At 46.7% G+C, this 18396-nt stretch overlaps 5 protein-coding genes across 5 annotated transcripts; 2 read left to right on the forward strand and 3 right to left on the reverse strand.

Moving 5' to 3' along the window:
- Nucleotides 1-7660: 7660 nt before the first annotated feature.
- N7457_005298 (Major facilitator superfamily domain general substrate transporter) lies at nucleotides 7661-8412 on the forward strand (the record flags this gene model as incomplete). Its single annotated transcript, XM_057176343.1, has 2 exons — nucleotides 7661-7936; nucleotides 7972-8412. The coding sequence occupies 2 exons, from the start codon at nucleotides 7661-7663 to the stop codon at nucleotides 8410-8412; spliced, it is 717 nt and encodes a 238-aa protein (XP_057030645.1).
- Nucleotides 8413-8723: 311 nt separating this feature from the next.
- N7457_005299 (uncharacterized protein) lies at nucleotides 8724-9407 on the forward strand (the record flags this gene model as incomplete). The annotated part of the gene is made up of 1 exon (XM_057176344.1): nucleotides 8724-9407. The coding sequence occupies one exon, from the start codon at nucleotides 8724-8726 to the stop codon at nucleotides 9405-9407; it is 684 nt and encodes a 227-aa protein (XP_057030646.1).
- A 314-nt stretch (nucleotides 9408-9721) lies between these two features.
- Nucleotides 9722-10745, reverse strand: N7457_005300 (sulfotransferase family protein; the record flags this gene model as incomplete). Its single annotated transcript, XM_057176345.1, has 4 exons — nucleotides 9722-10016; nucleotides 10065-10366; nucleotides 10417-10612; nucleotides 10669-10745. The coding sequence occupies 4 exons, from the start codon at nucleotides 10743-10745 to the stop codon at nucleotides 9722-9724; spliced, it is 870 nt and encodes a 289-aa protein (XP_057030647.1).
- A 1187-nt stretch (nucleotides 10746-11932) lies between these two features.
- N7457_005301 (uncharacterized protein) lies at nucleotides 11933-16284 on the reverse strand (the record flags this gene model as incomplete). Its single annotated transcript, XM_057176346.1, has 5 exons — nucleotides 11933-14153; nucleotides 14213-14297; nucleotides 14859-15295; nucleotides 15351-16083; nucleotides 16140-16284. The coding sequence occupies 5 exons, from the start codon at nucleotides 16282-16284 to the stop codon at nucleotides 11933-11935; spliced, it is 3621 nt and encodes a 1206-aa protein (XP_057030648.1).
- Nucleotides 16285-16614: 330 nt separating this feature from the next.
- N7457_005302 (acetylornithine transaminase) lies at nucleotides 16615-18172 on the reverse strand (the record flags this gene model as incomplete). Its single annotated transcript, XM_057176347.1, has 3 exons — nucleotides 16615-17676; nucleotides 17739-17978; nucleotides 18041-18172. The coding sequence occupies 3 exons, from the start codon at nucleotides 18170-18172 to the stop codon at nucleotides 16615-16617; spliced, it is 1434 nt and encodes a 477-aa protein (XP_057030649.1).
- Nucleotides 18173-18396: the final 224 nt, after the last annotated feature.

Genomic DNA, 18396 nt, shown 5'->3' on the forward strand with positions numbered 1-18396 from the left:
ATTTCTAGCTTACGAAGCTCTAGGTTACGCTACTATCTATTAGTATCTTAGCTACCCCCGTTAGGGCTCTAGTCTTAACGTCTAATATTAGTGCGTTATAGATAAGTACTCGGTATACTCCCTTACGTTCTCTAAAGAGAACTATCCCTAATACTATAGGAGTCTATAGTATAGGGTCGTCTATTTTTTTAACTCTTCCGCGGCTATAGTATTTACTATAGCTTTCTTATAGTAGTCCTTCGTATAGTAGCCCGGCTTACTATAGAAGTTATAGAATTTACTATCTCCGCTCTAGTCTCGTTTAGACCCTATAGTAGCTTTTCTACCCTCCGTAGTAATCGTAGCTTACTATACGGGGAAGGCGCTATTTTCCTTAAAGGGTCTTCTACTAGATCCTTACGAGTCTATAGTATTTCTTAGCGCTATCTTCCTAGCCTCTCTAAGATATAATATCCTACCTAGTATTACTTTCTTAATTTAGTTATAGAAGGCTACCTAGTCGTCCTATTAATCTATAGCGGGGGCTATAAACCTCCTTACTTCGTCTTATATCTCCTTAACGATATCTATCTCTAAACAGTCGATTCTTATCTATCTAGTTAGTGTATCTTTTAGGCGGTTATAGAGTCCGGTAAGCTTTAAGGCGTATTAGTATATATCTTAATACTTAGCTTACGTTATTTACTATTAGTTATATTTAGCTTCTCGCTATATCTCGATAGGGTCGGTGACCTAAGCGAGCGCCTATATTTCGAAGACCGACTAGATAAACGTCGTACCTAGGTTATTCCTACAGTATTCTATCTATATTATATTAACCTTCGGCGCTAGGAACTTAGTCACTTAGTCTACCTTACGTACGTTACTAGCGAACTAGTTAGGGTATCTATTCTAAAAGGCTTCCTAGTTCGACTTAAAGAGATTATATTCGCCCGAACTCTTAGCTCTATACGTTATTATATTATAGGGTATATATAGTTCCCTCGCTTCCTTCTAATAGGATAGGTAGCCTCCGGCACTTTCTTACAATATAATCGAGTTCGTATAGGTAGTATCGGGTAGTTAGTAAGTAGTTTAGCTAGTAGTACTACCTAGCGAACCCTAATAGATCCTAGATCCTTATATTCTCGCCTATAGGATTGCTACGTTTTCTTCTTCGTCTTATAGCTCCGCGCGGATCCTATTTTTCTCCTTTACTAGAGCTAGACGTCTTTTAAGGGTCTCTAACTCTCGGAGTTCCGTCTCCTTATCTACCTCGGTCGGGGTTATCGGATCCGGCGGGTTTCCTCCCTAAGAGTTATCGTCGACTCCCTATATCTCTGCCTCTTCTAGTAGGGGTTATAGGGGTCCCGGGACGTCGTTCGTTTCCGCGATCGGGGCTAAGGTTCCCCTTAGGCGGTCGCTCGTACGTCGAGTTATCGATATTACGTATTCTAACGGTCTAGTTTAATTAAGATTTTAGCGATTAGAATGTTAGGACCGGCGTGCTAGCGGGTCCTAGTAGGTAATATAGAACTAGAGTAAAGGAATAGTAGGGTACTAGTATATTTATAAACTAATCGCTAAAGAGCTAAGTTCCCCTAGCAGTCTCTATATAGATGACCTTTAGCGGGTCATAGGACTAGGTCACCTAACCCGGTAGGACTTAGTCTCCCTAGTGCGGTCTCTGGCGGGGGGTCATGCTACCCCTACTAGGTCACGGGTTCTAGGTCACTAGACTAGGCGGGATCTAGCCTATAAGGCACTCTCCTAGTAGAGGGTCGTAACACTAAGAGACCCCTACCCCTAGCTAGGGGGCCTAAATACGCAAAAATAGGAAAACGCCGTAAGTTCACCTAGCTAACTAGTAAAAGGCGCTATTCCGCCGAAAAAGGTAATATCTCTTCCGCCGAAAAAGGGACCCTTTTCTTAGGCAGAAAAGATAGAAATACTCGCTACCCGTAGAGTAATAAAGATATAGAGGATAAACTCGTCTAGTGGCTTAAAATAATAGTCCTTAGAGACTACCTCGACTTCTCCTAGCGAGACTCCCCCTAGTGAGCCACCCACTAAGCTTAAAAAGGATAGGGTTAATATCGATACCTAGTACCGTAGACTATACTATATAGGGATTAAACCCCTATAGGAAACGGTAAAAATTATAGAAGGTATTAATATTATAGGCCTACCTACCCCTAAAAGACCCTATAGCTACTACTAAATTAGAAAGGCTTAGCTCGTACCCCGTAGAACCTTAGTTTTATATAGATCTAGTAAAATAGGAGATCTCGTATACCTTAATCTAGGGGGCGGGGGCAAAATACCTAAAGGTTAGGGAGGTAGCTACCGATACTAGATAATTAGTATCGACGACTTCGATAGATAAGGAGAAATATAGTTTACCTCCTATAAAGACTTCGTTCTAGACCTTATAATTAAAATAGTAAAACTATATTCCGCCGAAAAGGAGATAATAATTAAGACCTTTATAACCCCCGATCTCCCCCCGCTACTAGTAATAGGAAGTAAAATACTACCGCCTAGTAGACTAGAGATCGGAGCCTTCTAATTAGATTACGGAGGAGAGTTTAATAACTTCCGCCTATAAAAATAGGCTAAGGACACTAACACCCGTCTATATTTCTTAGCACTATACGTATATAGGCAAAATAGTAAAGTCGAAAGAATAATACGAATAGTATAAGAACGTACTAGAGCTATTCTCGACGATACTAGACTCCTAGATATATTATAGCCCGAACTAATAAAAATAGTAATAATAACCTATAACCTTACTATCTATTTCGGTAGAAAAAGAGACGGTCTCCTAAACTAGATACTATATAAAATACGATTCGGTAGAAAACCTAATATCTTATTCCTACGGATACCCGGTAGTAAGGCTTACGTTATAAGAAGCCCCGAAGAGATTAGGGCTATAGTTAGTATATTAATAAGTAGACATTTATAGCCCCGCGCCTAGATAGGTAGACTTATCGGGTATAGTAGCTACTATAGTATATAATACCGTATCTAGCGTCTAAACGTAGATAGAAATAGGGGAGAGATTATAACCCGGAGAGACGTTATTTTCGACGAAGGAGACGACTAGACCCTATATAATAATCCTAATCTCCTAGTCCTACTAGAAACCCTACAGTCGGCAAAATAGTCTAGGTTCCTATTCCTAGACTCTAGGGACCTTATAGACCCTAAGGACCTTATAGACCCTAAGGACCTTATAGACCCTAAGAACCTTATAGACCCTAAGAACCTTACAGACCCTAAGAACCCTATAAATAATGTAAACCTTATAAATTCTTCCGCCGAAAAGACCCCTATAACTTCTTCCGCCGAAGAAAGTACTCCTTTTCGGACTCCGAGGGAGATCTTAGACTTATCGACGAGAGTTCTAGTAACGAATCGGTCCTATTAGTAGACCTACTAAGACTATCTACCGAAGAACTCGCTAACCTTAATTATAAGATCTAAAATAAGGTTTTCTATACCACTATACCTTAGGTAGATAAAAAACGTATATAGGATCTAGTATAATACACTACTATCCTATATACGTAAGCTAGACTAACCCTATTATCTAAGGATCTCCTAACCTTACCCTTACTAATAACCCTAAAAAATATAGACCCTAAATAGATAGAAGACCCTAAATTAGTCCGATAAGCACGTAATTTACCTCTTTAGCCTTAGTGGCACCGCGCTATAAAAATCGAGTTTAAATAGCTTAGTTTAATTAAAGCTTAGGAGATAATCCCTACCCCCGTACCCGCTAAGAATATATATATCCTTATTAGTAAGTGGGTATATAAACTAAAACTCGACGCGGATAGAAACCCCCCTAAAATTTAAGGCTCGCTAGGTAGCGAGAGGTTTCTAATAACGGGAAGATCTAGACTATACCGAGACCTTTACTAGTATAGGTAGCTATATCACGCTATAGATCCTCCTCGCTATAATTACGTAAAAGAAGCTTTTTATAGCTTATATTAATATAAACGTTATATATCTTAACGCTACACTAAAGGAGAGACTCTTAATATACTACCCTAAAGATTTCGAAGATAATACCGATTTTTTAGAGATCTAAGATAAAGTCTACCTCCTAAAAAAGAGTCTTTATAGTCTAAAATAGTTAGTAGTAAACTAGTTTAATATATTAGGGGACTACTTATTAACGAAAGGCTTTATACGATCTACTTCTAACCTATATCTTTATACGTAGTATAATTAAGGGGGCGCTAATATAATCGTCTATATTTTTATATACGTCGACGACCTTTTAATTATAGCTTCTATAGCGGATCTCGTTAAAACTATAAAGGACCTTATTTTAATAAAATAGTCTACGTCGGACCTCGGCGAGCTATCTTACTATCTTTCGATAAAAATAGTATATAATAGAGAGATAGGAAAAATAATAATTTCGTAAAAAATATACGTCGAAAGGTTCTTAAAAACCGTAACTTTAAGACCTATAATCCCTTTATCTATTATCCTAATAAAGGAAGAGACCCTTACCGCTATAAGTAAGGTAGTAAAATAGTACTAATCCGATATAGGCTCGATTAACTATACTAGTATAGTTATACGTTTAGATCTCTCACTCGTAGTAAGTATACTTTTATAGTTTACTATAAACCTAAACGCTAAACACGAGGATCTAGTATAAAGAGTAATTACTTATATAGGACGTACTAGCTATTACGTAATTATATACTAATCTAGACCTAATTAGGACCTCTAGGGGTATATCGACGCCTTATACGGATTAGCCCTAGAAAGTAAAAGTAGGACTAGGTATATCTTCTTCCTCGTAGGGGGTCTAATATTATAGAAATCTTAAAAGTAGACTAGTATAGTAAAATTAAGCGCCGAAGCTAAATATATAGCCCTCTTAATTGCTAGCGGAGAGGTAATTTAGCTACGAAAACTACTAAAAGATCTTAATTTTTACTAAGGAAGTATAGACCTCCCCCCTATCCCTTTATATAGCGATAGCTAGTCTACGATTACGATAACGAAGAACCCTACTATTTTAGGACGTTTAAAATATATCGACGTGTACTAGCACTAGATCCGCGAGTAAGTTAAAAGGGGAAAAATCAAGCTTATATATATAAAAGGGACTAAAAATATTATAGATAGACTAACAAAGCCCCTCGGGGCTCCTAAATTTATAGAGTTTATCGTAGGTTTAAACCTCGACCCTAAAATATATAGACTTTCGGTAGAATAAACCCCTACGTCTTTCGCAGTGCAAAACTACTAGTTTTACACCTTCCTATAGTCTAAAAGCTGCACCTTTTAACTAAGAAACCTCATTCATCTCAGTCCCTAATAACATAATCTTACGATATACAACGGCTACACGTTAAGGGGGCGTGTTAAGAACTATACCTAAGGCAGGATTCTCTCATCCGCAGGATTATCAACGCTACGCCCTTTTTGTCTTTTCTGCCGAAAAGCCCACCTTTAGGGGCCAAATTAAGGACTCCGATCCTCGGCACACAAAGGGGCATAAATAGCAGGAAAAGGCAGATATTATCTAGATCTTCAGACAATTCAATACTTCCATAAGAGATCCTATTCCCAGTATCATTTGAACCCATTATTGAAACCCTACATGCTGTATCATACCTCTGTATCTTCAACATATTGGGCTAGCCCACCTGTCAGAAAACAATGGTTCCAGAGAGTGGATATGGGGCAGAGGGAGACTGGGCCTCGTGAAGAATCCATTGTCGCTTATAGACGATGGACTCTTCGGCTCTACTACTTAGCCCACGGGGATTTTCTTTGACCGAAAATCGGGTTCGAATAAGATATAGGCTTGTTCAAGTACTTCTGTAGGCCCTGAGCTGGTGCTAAAGCCAACAACTGGACAGCTTCCTGTCATACTGGACTACGCGGCAGTGGGCTCTTCGGTTCTACATCCCGCAAGATTCGGGGTTTACAGCTTGAAGCGGAATAACGAGAACATATCCATCCAATCAGCAAGCTTCTCGAGGATCGTCGCGAATAAATCCCTGCTGAAGATCAAGGAAGAAAAAAAAACCAAATCACACCAACTGCTGATCCATGGACTCTGACAGCCACCGGTGGGGCGAATTTCATCTATAAAGCCCTAGTGGAGCCCAGCGACTGGTCTGGCGCATTTTCAAACGCCTGACAGGTGAAACTAAGCCCAAGTGACATAGTTCATTCCCCATTCGGCGATAGGCGCGTGTCCGGTTCGACCCCCTTCCCTGTTTTCTTGGGGTTCTCAAACAATGCGGGTTGGTTCTGCGAGAATAGCCGCGTATTGGTGAGACAAGGATTGGCTACTTAATCTCTTGTTAATATGGATGTCGGCGGAATATGAGTCGGATATCACCTTTCCGGTAGAGCTGTCGTATGATACCTGTAGACAAGACAATTTTAGCCGTAGGAGGGAGGCCTCCCACTGGGCTTCAGATTATGACCAAACGTTGGGTTCAAAATGCGTATTAGTGGAGGAACCATTGGTGTTTTGTGCTCTCGGCTAACTTGCGGATCTCCTGGTTTGTGCTGTTGTACCTTGTCGCTCCTGTCTCTACATGTAGTTATCTCTCTGGGGAAGGAGAGGGGCAGACTTACACCCCTAGGAACATTGTTAGGGCTGGACTGTGTCCACACACCCAAGAGGGTATCTTCCCTTAATGCGTATTTGGTAATTCGGCAATGCAAATAGTGGCTCCATCGGTTTGAGTTGCTATGCAAAGGGGGCAGCATCTGGCGTCTACGTGTGGAGGTGGGCTGAGGCTAATTCGTATTTAGGAGGCCAAGATATAGTTACTTGGCGGCAATAGTGCCTGGCTTAGGGCAAGAATTAGAAGTTACTAAGATTTATTCGAGTAATTTTATCTTCGTGCCGGCTTTTGGGCTTTGGTTATTCATACTTTATGTAGTATCATCGTAGATGTGTCGATTAATCACACCACACTGTCTCTTGGTGGAAGAGCAAACTCCTTTGTTTAAATAGGCATCTGATAGATCCCTTATTGTCAAATATCATTGACAGTCATGATAAAGTGAATAAGAGCATATATATAAGGAGCTGTGCGGGCAAAACTACCCGTCAATGTCTCCATATCACTTCTGGACCTTAGCCCAATTTTCATTCCAACCTACGCTATAGCAACAAGCATTATATTGATATATCATACCCTGCCAGCTATGACCTGGACACCCTGGAGGCTGTATAACAGGCCAGTGAATATCCTCAGTAGGGCCAAACCGGGTTTACGAGGGTTTTATGTAAAAAGGCCTAGTCAAAAGGCCTAGTCGAAAGACAATCTTGAAGCTCGTCAAGGTCGACGGGGGTTGACTACTCCTTTCCTCACAAGTTATAGCCCTTATCTCACCTCTCCCCATCACTTCCCACCACCCTCAACCTTGTTGTATTTGCCGTCATCCTTCATATTGACTTTGAACACTGCACATTCACCTTCGCTATTTTCGAGAACACACGAAGATCTGTTATGCAAGATGGAGCGGGCTCTAGATCAGATGCAGCTTGATGAAAGTAATCAAGTTACCGGACTCCATCGGCTGTATGTACCGCCATCGCTCATAGCAACGCACCGGAATAATACTGCTATAGCCAACCTACCATCATCATCGCCTCAACTACCCCTCGGGGATGTTCACACGCTGGCCCACAAGCCAAATCAGCCGCATTAAGGTGGAGAATGCTGCGAATGCGCGATCACCCAGTGTCTTCCGCCTACCACGGGTCGACTGGCGCGTAGTCAGGACTCGAAAATTCATCGCCCATGCTCTCAGTGCAGCTTTGCAATCGGCAGCCTACTACACACCCGTGTTTTTCTTCGCCTCGTTTGCACGTACACTGGGATATTCCCAAACATCATCGGTGAACTTTATCGCCATCTCTAACGCTACAAATGCATTCGGCAAGGTTACCATCGGATATGCAGCAGATCGAATGGGAAGACTGAACATTTTAGTCCCGGCAACGCTCATCTCCGCCATTTCTGTCCTGGCATTATGGCTACCATCGTGCTTGTCGAACACTCAGTCTACTGGGAGCACTCTTTTACCACCTTTATCATCTTTTACGGTGTGTTCGCTTCGGCATACGTTGCCTTATGTCCGACGGGCCTCGTAGAGCTGTTTGGGGTGCAGAACCTTGTCAGTGTCAATGGCCTGCTGTACATGGTGCGAGGCTTTGCAACGCTAGTCAGAACCCCAGTCGCAGATGCCTTAATCCGTGGGCACAACCAACAAAATATTGGACCACCGAGCTATGAGAATACCAGTGTCATGGTCGACGTTCTGTTGGTTGTGGCAACGCTGGCGGTGGTGTGGGCGCAGTTAGAGGCAGTTCTCACCCTTGACGGTACCCAAGCGCGCAGGAGGAAATGGCTGGTGTGAACGCCCTAAGATTAGTGCCCTGACAGAATTCCCGAAGTCGCATTTGGAATTGAGCTGTACATTCGCTAGATCTGCTATTTCGAAGCAGCGTATAAAATCTCCTCTCATGTCATCACATTCAAAGCCCCTTTTAGATCTAGAGTACTGCAATATTTCATTCGTGCAAACCCTAGACAGGCCATTACGGGCTGTATACTCACCAAGCCTAGGTATCCTTGCTTGTGGGTGAATTCGAGGCAGCAGTCCCTCGTGCGGGGCAGGACAAAGATAAAACTGCCTAACCGCACACTCCCAAACTACCACTCAACACTATGGCGTCTCTTTCTCACGGCCTTTCAATAAACATCTACGGTCGCGGCGACTCCAAGCTCGGCGATGGCCCTTCGCACATGGGAGTCGCCATCTACAAGCACGGCTCCTCAACCTGCGAAATGCACCACATACGCAACCCTACAGACGAAGACTTCATCTACGATCCACGGACACAGCCGCTCGAAGACCCAGTCCTGAAAGGTCGCTGCGAGCTTGCTTCTCTCTCTGCCGAGCAGAGCCAACAAACTGCGAGTCTGATCACCGCGTTTGGGAACGACGAATCTAACATACCCGAGTTCGGGATTGGCAATTGCCAAGACTGGGTTGCTGGTGCTGTTCGAATGCTTGAGCAGGCTGGTGTTGTTCCATCTGGAGAAGGGGAGTTCTGGAAGAGGATGGTTAATCGGAGTTCGGAGGAAATGAAGAATGAGTGTCTGCGGGCGGGGAAGAAATGGATAGATGGTCCAGAGTCGACGTATGAAGGAGAGCCGGATGCAAGATTTTTCGATCGAGAACAGAGTACAGTGAAGCCTGTGGGGAAGTTGGTTCAGAATGAGGCTTTTTGGGCGCGAATGCAGTCGCTTCTGGGACCGACAGGGAGTGGGGAGAGGGAGCATGATGCGACACCTGTTGAGCGGCCGTTTTATGTGTCGAGTCCTTTCTTTAGCAAGATGAATGAGTGAAACAACTGAACCCTCATTCAAGTGTTACGTTATACATTACTACTGCTTCAAACTTAATATGGAGCTACATATTGTAAACCGATGATATGATGGAGTCTAGGGAGCAGGACCACATGAGCTATAAAACGGAATTGGACGCTAGTTCTTGGGACAAGATACTCCGTGGTGGGATTGTGGTGCATACGCACTATACTGACCAATTTTGGTTGAATGTACTGACACTCAGATTCTGTGAAATCATGCATGGGACTTGGGTTGATAATGTACAAGCACCTGGTAGTTCTGACCGCTGCCGAACATCTCCAGGTCACCTATCAGTAACCCGTCAACGCTGCGAGAGCTGACGGTCCATACTTCACGGCCGCCCAGCCGAGAACTCCAACCGTTGAAATAGCAACAGCACTGAATCTCATGATCGCCGCGTTGATCTTCGGTTGGATAAATCCTTCGACCATGACCTTGAACTTCTCGGGCTCGTTGCGACCAGGATATGGTTGCTCTGGGACCGGCACACCAAGGAATGGGCAGATCTTCTCCCAGTCCAGTCCGTCTTCCAGTTGGATCAGGCAGAGACGATCAGCCGGGATTATTTCCTTTACTGCCTTGATGCTGGATAGCCTGTTAGATCAAACCCGTCATTCTGGCTCGAAAACATACTAGTTGCGATAGAATCTGCAAAGCTCTTCTATGTTTCCTGGTGCCCTGGGGTATGTCCCACCCGCGATCGCCCGATAGATGAGCACATTGAGGTCCAAGAACTCATACAGAGTCGAGTCGAAGTACTTGATGATGTTAAATGGGAATGTGGTCGCCATCGTGACCAGCGTGGCTGTGGTGTTGTTCATGGAGGCCGCCCATTTTTCGGGCTTTCTCTCGGTGAGAATGAACTTGACATTCGGGTCCTTGGTATAGGCCTCAATGAAGTCTACTCCGATATAACTCGGGACCTCGACCAGACACTGTTGGAGTAAGTTCGTCGGCCGATTGTGCGCAGAAAGAGCCCACCCACGTCGTAATCACCCAGCCATCTTTCAAAATCGGCTGGGGTGTATCTCCTGATTCCGGATAGTCGGTTGTAGCTAGCAGTAACGGCCTCGTTGAAGATTTTCATATGCGGCAAGCCGTGGATTGCACAGCACTCGTAGATATGGTAGGTATTGTAGCCCAGAATTCGCATGGCTTGGTATAGTCCAAGGGTGCCTGATCTACGTTGCCATCAGAGATCCTTCCAGTCATTCCAATTTGCAACGCTGTCGCTTACCGACTTGGACTGGCGACAATCACTTTCATTTGCCGGGCCTCTGCCGGCAAGGGAATTTGGTCAACCTTGCGAGACATATCTCATTTCCAGGATAGAAGCTTGGATTGCAAAGCAGAGAATATGAGAGTTTTGCAGAAATAGTCTTGACGTGCCCATCTTCCTTAAATAGACCGCACTCCTGACAGTACACCGTATTACGTAGGTGCAAGCGCTAAATTGTATTCGGACAAATGAGAATGCCAACCGTCTACAGGAGCTCCAGCTGAAACCTCAACGTCGAGTCACAGCAAAGAGCCACTCTCACTGTATTCGCTCCAGCTCACATTTTAGTCTGCCTTGTAAAGGTCCGAGACACCTTGGACGTCCAACGGGGGGATGTCTTACGTGTCCGATACGAATCCCCGTCAGCAACCCGGGGGCTGATATTTAAACAGCGAATGTCCCGACTGCGACCCTATCGTTGTCAGACATAGCATGTTCAGAACCTTCTATATGGGGGCAATTTACTACACTATGCTCAGGAATAATGAAGGCGTTACGCCCCATCTGGGAGAAAGCTTAGCCTCACAGCTCCAAAGCCCTACGACTGGGAATACCATGCCCCTGCATGTGATCTTTGACTTGAGCAGTATCATCTCTCACAGTACGGAATACGACCTATAAATATAGCCTGATCTGTAGGGCTGAGTCGGCAGCTCGCAGGGCTACTAACCGAGATCTACTCCGTACACTTTTTATGATCTCCTTGCTATCCCTTCCTACATTTCTCCCCCCTTCGTACTTTCTATGTGGAGTAAGGAGAATATAGTGACCACTTTGAAAAACTATTGTACTCTCCCTCCTACAATCTGGAGTATATGATTCCACATAGTGAAGAGAGTAGCAGCCTTCTGTATTCAAGTATCGAAGTTTCCCTACAACATAGGGAGACCTCCAGATAGACAGACACGCCAACCCTTTTCCTTCAACTCTTACATTAGGAGACTCTCTTCTCTCTGCCCCTTCTCCATGCTTCATTTACGAGTCTTAGAATTGTAGTCTCGATGATCAGAGAAAAACTGTGATTCTTTCATATCTGAAGACTGTTGTTAAATGGGGTTGAGTATTACGTCCGTATTCAACTAGTCGAGCCCAGTATTATCGACATAGAACCAGTATAAAATGATCCAAACACTCTGTAGTTTCTAGAATATGCTTAAAACTAGATAAGCTAGAACTTCAGTCGTCACTCATAACTCTATGTATTGTATGAATATGTCAGATCTCACGGTCCGGGAGTCTGTGCCCCTTCCCCGATGCCCATCAATCCACCAGCAAGCCCATTCATACGTCGATCTAGCAGATCCTCTTCACTATCCAGAGACGCAATGCTTCGTCCCCGGGATCGAACTGCACACGGGCTTTCAGGGGCACTATTCGTTTCATCAGGATCAAACCGATCCCGCGAACGACCCGCTCTCTCTAGCTGTTGGAGCTTAGCAATGAAATCGTCCTTGGCGCTGCGATCATCACCCAGCGATGTAAACCCAGTGAATCGCGAGGAAGCAAACGATGAACGTGATCTCCTCCGCCGTGTTCGGAGCTCGGGCCTTGCGTTTACTGTCTCCTCGTTCATCTTGGTCATGCTAATTTCCAAGGGTCGATCGTCATCACCCGAGGACTCGCCAGTCAAGCCCCGATGATGATTGCGTCCGCCAGTTGCGGGGGTTGCTTCGCGGTTTGCAGAGCCAGACCACTTGAGGGAGACACCCAAGTTGTTCGCAGCCCGTTCACGTTCAAGCAGATCAGTCTCGGAGTTGTCGCTCTTGATATTGTCAAATAGAGTCTCGAGCCAGTCTGCGTTGCGGTGGATGTATTTCCAAGCGTCCGGGAAGAAACCGGCCATTTGCATGAATCCGTGGGATACTCCGGGTATCAGGGAGATTTCGACGTAGTCTCTCTCATTGAATGGACGTTTCGTCCTCTCCAAACCAAGATCCTGGCGTTCACGGAAGTGATGCAGCTTTGCTTGGCGCAGTCTGCCTGCAAAAATTACCGTATCATCAACTAGCGGATCTCGCTCCCCAGTCATGATATATGTCTTCGGGAAGCGAGCGAGCAAAGCATCCGGAGCCAAAACTGGAGATAGAAGGAAATCGGTGTTGAAATCTGGACGATGGTGGGGCCCAATGTACAGAATAATCATGGCGCGTGTCATTTCAGGCGTGAGGATGCGATCGTGGACATATGTGATCATGGACGAGACCGCGAGTCGGGTCTTGATTGGCTTGACCTCATCTTCTGATTGAGCAGCAAGCTTTGGAGCGAGGTCTTCGCTCTTTTCAAGTTTTTGCTCCAGAGATTTGGCGGCTTTGGCGGCCACATTAGTGTCTTTGGTATCTTTCTTCTCCGGTGGTGATATAGCAGTGAGATCCTCAACCGAATGACCTGGGGATGTGTAGGGCGTGAGTTTACGATATTGATCCTGCTTCCGTTGCAAGACGCCGCGATTTGTCTGACGTGAGCTCTTGTCTTGGATTAAAGACATCTGTTCATCACTCATCCAACTCTCTACCCTCATATTCAATGCAGGGTATCCCAAAACTAAACCATCGGGAGCTGGAAGCACGTGTTCTCCACGCCAGCCCCGAGCCATCGCTGACTGCAAAATCATCAAGGTCATTCCCACTGCCAAATTTCCACCGGCACTCTCGCCAGTAACAAGAATACGAGGACGTGTCTTCCCACTCAAACCCATGCAACGACCATTGGTAGCGATGATGCTATGGTAGACATCATAGCACTCATGCAGTGCATAGGGATATGCAGATTCTGGCGCTTTCTGGTAGTCAATGCTGATGACAGGAACCTTGAGTCGCCCAGCCCAGGACAGTAACTTGTCCTCTGAATTTCTAGGGCTCATAGCCACAAACCCACCACCGGGTACATCAAACACGACGAGGGTCTGGTCTTGTAGTGCGCTTAGAGGCCCATCAAAATACAGCCATGCGTTCACCGGCTCAGTGTAAACGGACTGCGCGGGGCGAGGGACCCGAATCGCCCGAGGCGGAAACCGAGTCATTCGTGGACGTAGCAGTTTCGCCAATGTCCACAGGTAGGGGCTGGTCGCCTTGTTCCATGAGACACGCAAATGCTCTAGGGTCAGAGTAGCCCGGACCCGGCGAACTTTCTCATCTGCTTGTTCGGCGGCAATCAGATAGTAAACCGTAAAGACCAGCGATGCGATATCCCTCAGCCATTTGGGTTTTATGTTCATGGCGGTCCAAAATCCAGCATCTAGACCGGTGGTGATCCATGTTGCTCGGAAGAAAGATCGCGAGTACATGTTTGCCAATGGTTCAGGACATTCCAGGCCGACTATTTTGGCAAAGTTCCTGCTAAGATAGAGCCAGAGGAATATGATGACTGTGGTTTGCCATGCTGTCAACTTTCCTGTAAGACGGGATGAGAGAGATCGGATGAATGGTGGCCCATGTCTATCTGCTCTATTGGATTGTTCAGCAGTTAGCTCCCCTGAACCTCATATTGACTGGACATGATGTACCTTAATAAGTAAATCGACCAAAACGAGACAACCGCAAATACTTGGATCTTGCGGAAGCGGGTCGAAGGCCTCCCCAAAACGTGATCTAGACATCCATTAGTCTAGTGGGGTGCAAGTTAGATGCCAGTTGCCATACCTATCATATCCCAAAGTGAGGGCCCGGTCTAGGTAGTCCAGCCTGTGAAGTGTAGTCTATGTGAAACCAAGATAAGAATGCATGAAGGGATGAATGCAAAGAATTAAAGTCAACAGAGTGGAAGACCAAGGACAAAGAGAGGTCCATTTTACAAGACAGTCACATTCGACAACGTAATTCCATCAATCAGGTCCTGGTGATAGCCCTGGAAAGTAATGGCAGGTCATCATTGGAGAGCGCCCAGTATCGAAGGGGAATCACATGTCAACAGAATCCCACCTTCACATGCCAGTGACGACATCATCTGACAACTCACGGCCACTGCATTTGTGCTTTCTGCTTCATCTTTTATGCTTCATGGCTTGCTATATGATTTTATGAAGACCACAAAATCCCCGAAAATGTGCATTAGTATCTAAGTGTGGTATGCTCTATTCTATGCCTTTTGTCGGCAATAATCCCGCCCATGTCTAACTTGCCAGTTGCACAACCAGACCTCCCACCCCATACTAAGAAAGCCGGCAATGCAGATTCCACCGGAATCACTGACAGTTGTGGCCCCCAGTGAGAATTCACGGTCCTCTTTAGGGACTCGGTCAGCGATCTCAGCAAAGGTATTGACATACACCACTCCACCAAGCAATCCCTCCCAGAAAACAACAAGGAATACGAGCCATATACTGGGAATGAAATTGAAGAGCGCATGAAGAGTCAGCACCGCAAGATTGACCACCTGCAGGAGGGATGGCAGATATAGATTATGGATGCGGTAGAAGGGCGTCGAGGACCGGGAAATGAAAACGCCAATCTGGTAGATGGCATTATAGGTCGGATAGAAGGAGCGGAAGTGCTCGAAAGGGGATTCATGCAGTGGGAAGAGCAGAGTCGGAGCAACACCTTGGTTGATCACATACTCAGCAATATAGACCAGTAGCATCGGGACCATGCTAGATATCTGTCAGCCCAGATATAAAAACAAAGCGAGAGATGTCAGATACTTACAAGGGAATAAACAGCCCTTTGACGCGATGTAGATTCGTGCGCACCTGCTCTTGCCAGGGAGTCGGGCTGACGTGAACAGGTTTATGGACATCTGTGGAACTGCGCGACAACCCCAAGAGTCCCTCGTGTTCTCCGCCAGTGCCATCCCCCATTTCATCTTCTTCCATATGTCCACCACCCTCAACAATGCGATATCCATCCACGCTCGCTTCGGCAGATCTCAGGGGAGATTTGGGGAGCACCACGAAGAAGCTCACGACCATGACAGCAGGCAGACACGCTGAAAACAACAGTGTGGTACGAACAGAGAACCCCAACGCCGAAGTTGCAAGGGCATAGGCACCGGCTCCGATCAGCCCAGCAGCGCCAGTACCGCTTCCCCACGCTGCCAGACTAAATGGGCCGTAGAAATGGGTTAGACCCATAAAGCTCAACTCTCCACCACCGCTGGAGAAGCTAGCCAGTATGATCCCTGCAATTTTGGCCGATATCGTCCCACCATCGGTATAGCCTGGACTCATAGCCACAACTAGCATGCCCACAGCCGATAGGAAAACGAAGACCAGGATGCGCATCCAATACGGGACCAGATGGATGAAGTACGGGGCGACAAGCTTGGTCGCAAACGAGGGAATCACGTCCGCGAGGAGAACGACGCCTTTTGGCACATCGGGTCCAACTAGATCTACAGCTGCGGAAAGAATGATCACGTATAGAACATTGTTGATAAGACCTGTTGGGTACGGGGGTCAGTTGAGCTGATCATCTGGGCTACTCGAGTATGCGCACCGAAGAGCCAGAAAGCAATGCAGACCCTCGGGTCTGCACCACTAAAGGCATCACCAAAGCGAGTGCTGAGACGAGTCCAGAGGGAAGGGTGGTGCTCTTGGGAGGAAAGCGTCGCAGCATCCTCATCAGACGCTGGAGGAGGCATTCGGGAAGTTGCGTTGGGGTTGACGAGTGACTACAGCGAAATGACGAGAGAAGCCAAATCCATTATGTTCTAATCCAAAAACAAAGATAGAGACCTGAAGGAATACGGGAGTCATGTTGAATCACGCGCGAAGAGTGACGACTCCTTATCTCCACGAGATCCACCGCCTTCCGCCCAACGCGTGGCTGAGACTTGGCTCTCCACTTTGGACACTTTTCCTTTATTGCTCTAGTTTCTATAATATGATGCAATGGGAGGCTAAATATCACATCCAAGATGGTATCGGGAAAAACAAAGTCGTAAGCAGCGTTCAAGGCAGGACACTTATGACTAGGCCACGACTGAGTCCACAGCCTGCTCCAGAATCCGCAGAGCAGACTGAATCTGGTCCTCAGTGATCGTCAAGGCAGGGACGAATCGGATGCAACCGTTACCAGCAGTGATGATCAGCATGCCACGCTCACGGGCGGCAGTGATAATATCACCAGCCTTAGCAGTGTACTCTGGGGTGAGCTGAAGACCCAGGATCAAGCCGCGACCGCGGATCTCGGAGACCACGGTAGGGAACTTCTCCTGCAAAGCCTTGAAGCCCGAAATGAAGAGCTCAGACTTGTCCTTGACGGACTGCTGGAGCTCCGGCTCAGCGAGGCGCTCAACGATGTGGTGAGCGACGCGGCAGGCCAGAGGGTTACCGCCGAAGGTGGTACCGTGATCACCGGTCTTAATGTGGTGGGCAACGGTCTTGCCAGAGACAATAGTCGCACCGATGGGAATACCGTTACCAAGGGCCTTGGCGGTAGTCAGGATATCGGGGTGAGCAGCCTCGCCAGAGGCAGGGGCGAGAGAGGGGTGGGCATGGGCCCAGAGAGAACCTGTACGGGAGAGACCGCACTGGATCTCATCGAAGATCAAGACTGCACCGGTCTCATCACAGCGCTTGCGGAGAGCGGCAAGGAACTCAGGAGTAGCGATGTTGACACCGCCCTCACCTTGGATGGGCTCGACGATAACACCGCAAGTCTTATCAGTGATCAGGGTCTGAAGCTGCTCGATCTGGTTGTAGTCTCCGTACTTGAATCCGGGGATCATGGGCGAGAAGGGAGTCTGGTATTTGGGGTTGGGGGTGGCGGAGAGGGCGCCCATTGTGCGGCCGTGGAACGAGTTGTGGAAGGAGACGAACTCGTGCTTAGCACCCGAAGGGTCCAAAGAGCGTCCGGTCTTGCGGGCGAACTTGATTGCAGCCTCGTTGGCCTCGGTTCCAGAGTTGGAGATGAAGACCTGGGAGGCATCGCGCATAGCACCGGACTTGTGAGTCTGCTCAATCAGCAATTTGCTCAAGGCGCCGGTCCAAGGGTTGTGGTAAAGGTTAGAGGCGTGAATGAGGGTCTCAGCCTATTTTTCAGAGTATAGAATTAGCAACTGAACGATGTACAGTCCATGGAAGCACTGCGCACCTGCTCCGCAATAATTTTCGCGATCTCCGGGTCACAGTGGCCAAGAGAGTTGACCGCAATTCCGGCCGTCAAGTCCAGATACCGTCTGTTCTCCATATCCCACAAATAACAGCCCTGTCCCTTCATCATCATTGGAGCTGGGCGGACATAAGTTGGGACCATGAACGGCGCACGCTCATTGATAAAGGACGCGGTGACCGAGTCGGCGGAAGGGTCGGGGTTGGGAAGAGTCGTCTGCGCCTTTTGTGCAACTGTTAGTCCCAGAGCTAAATATGTTTCTGATCTGAACTAGTAGCACGTACCTTAGACCGGGTGTTCAAATCCTGGGGGGCAGTGGATGTGGTTGCGAATCGGCGCTGTACTGGTGACTCAAGCGCAGCAACAAATTTGGAAGCGCGAGGCAGACGGCGCGCGGCCACACGGAGGGCAGACATGACTGATTTTGCTTTTGAAAAAACAAAGAGGAGACCAAAGAGCTAACCTGCAGCAAAATAAAAGAGAATCGTAACCAACGTCTGATCGGATCAGTGACCAGCCGGGAGAAATTAAAAACGCGATATCGGGATCGGCGGTCTTAGTCACATTTGTGGAGCGAGTCAACATCCCGAGGTCCCGATATCTCCCCGTACAACTTCAGATTTGCCTCATTGGACTTGTC

The sequence above is a fragment of the Penicillium paradoxum genome (assembly GCF_028828445.1).
Source record: "Penicillium paradoxum strain IBT 22861 chromosome Unknown utg000005l_segment0_segment0, whole genome shotgun sequence".
NCBI lineage: Eukaryota > Fungi > Ascomycota > Eurotiomycetes > Eurotiales > Aspergillaceae > Penicillium > Penicillium paradoxum.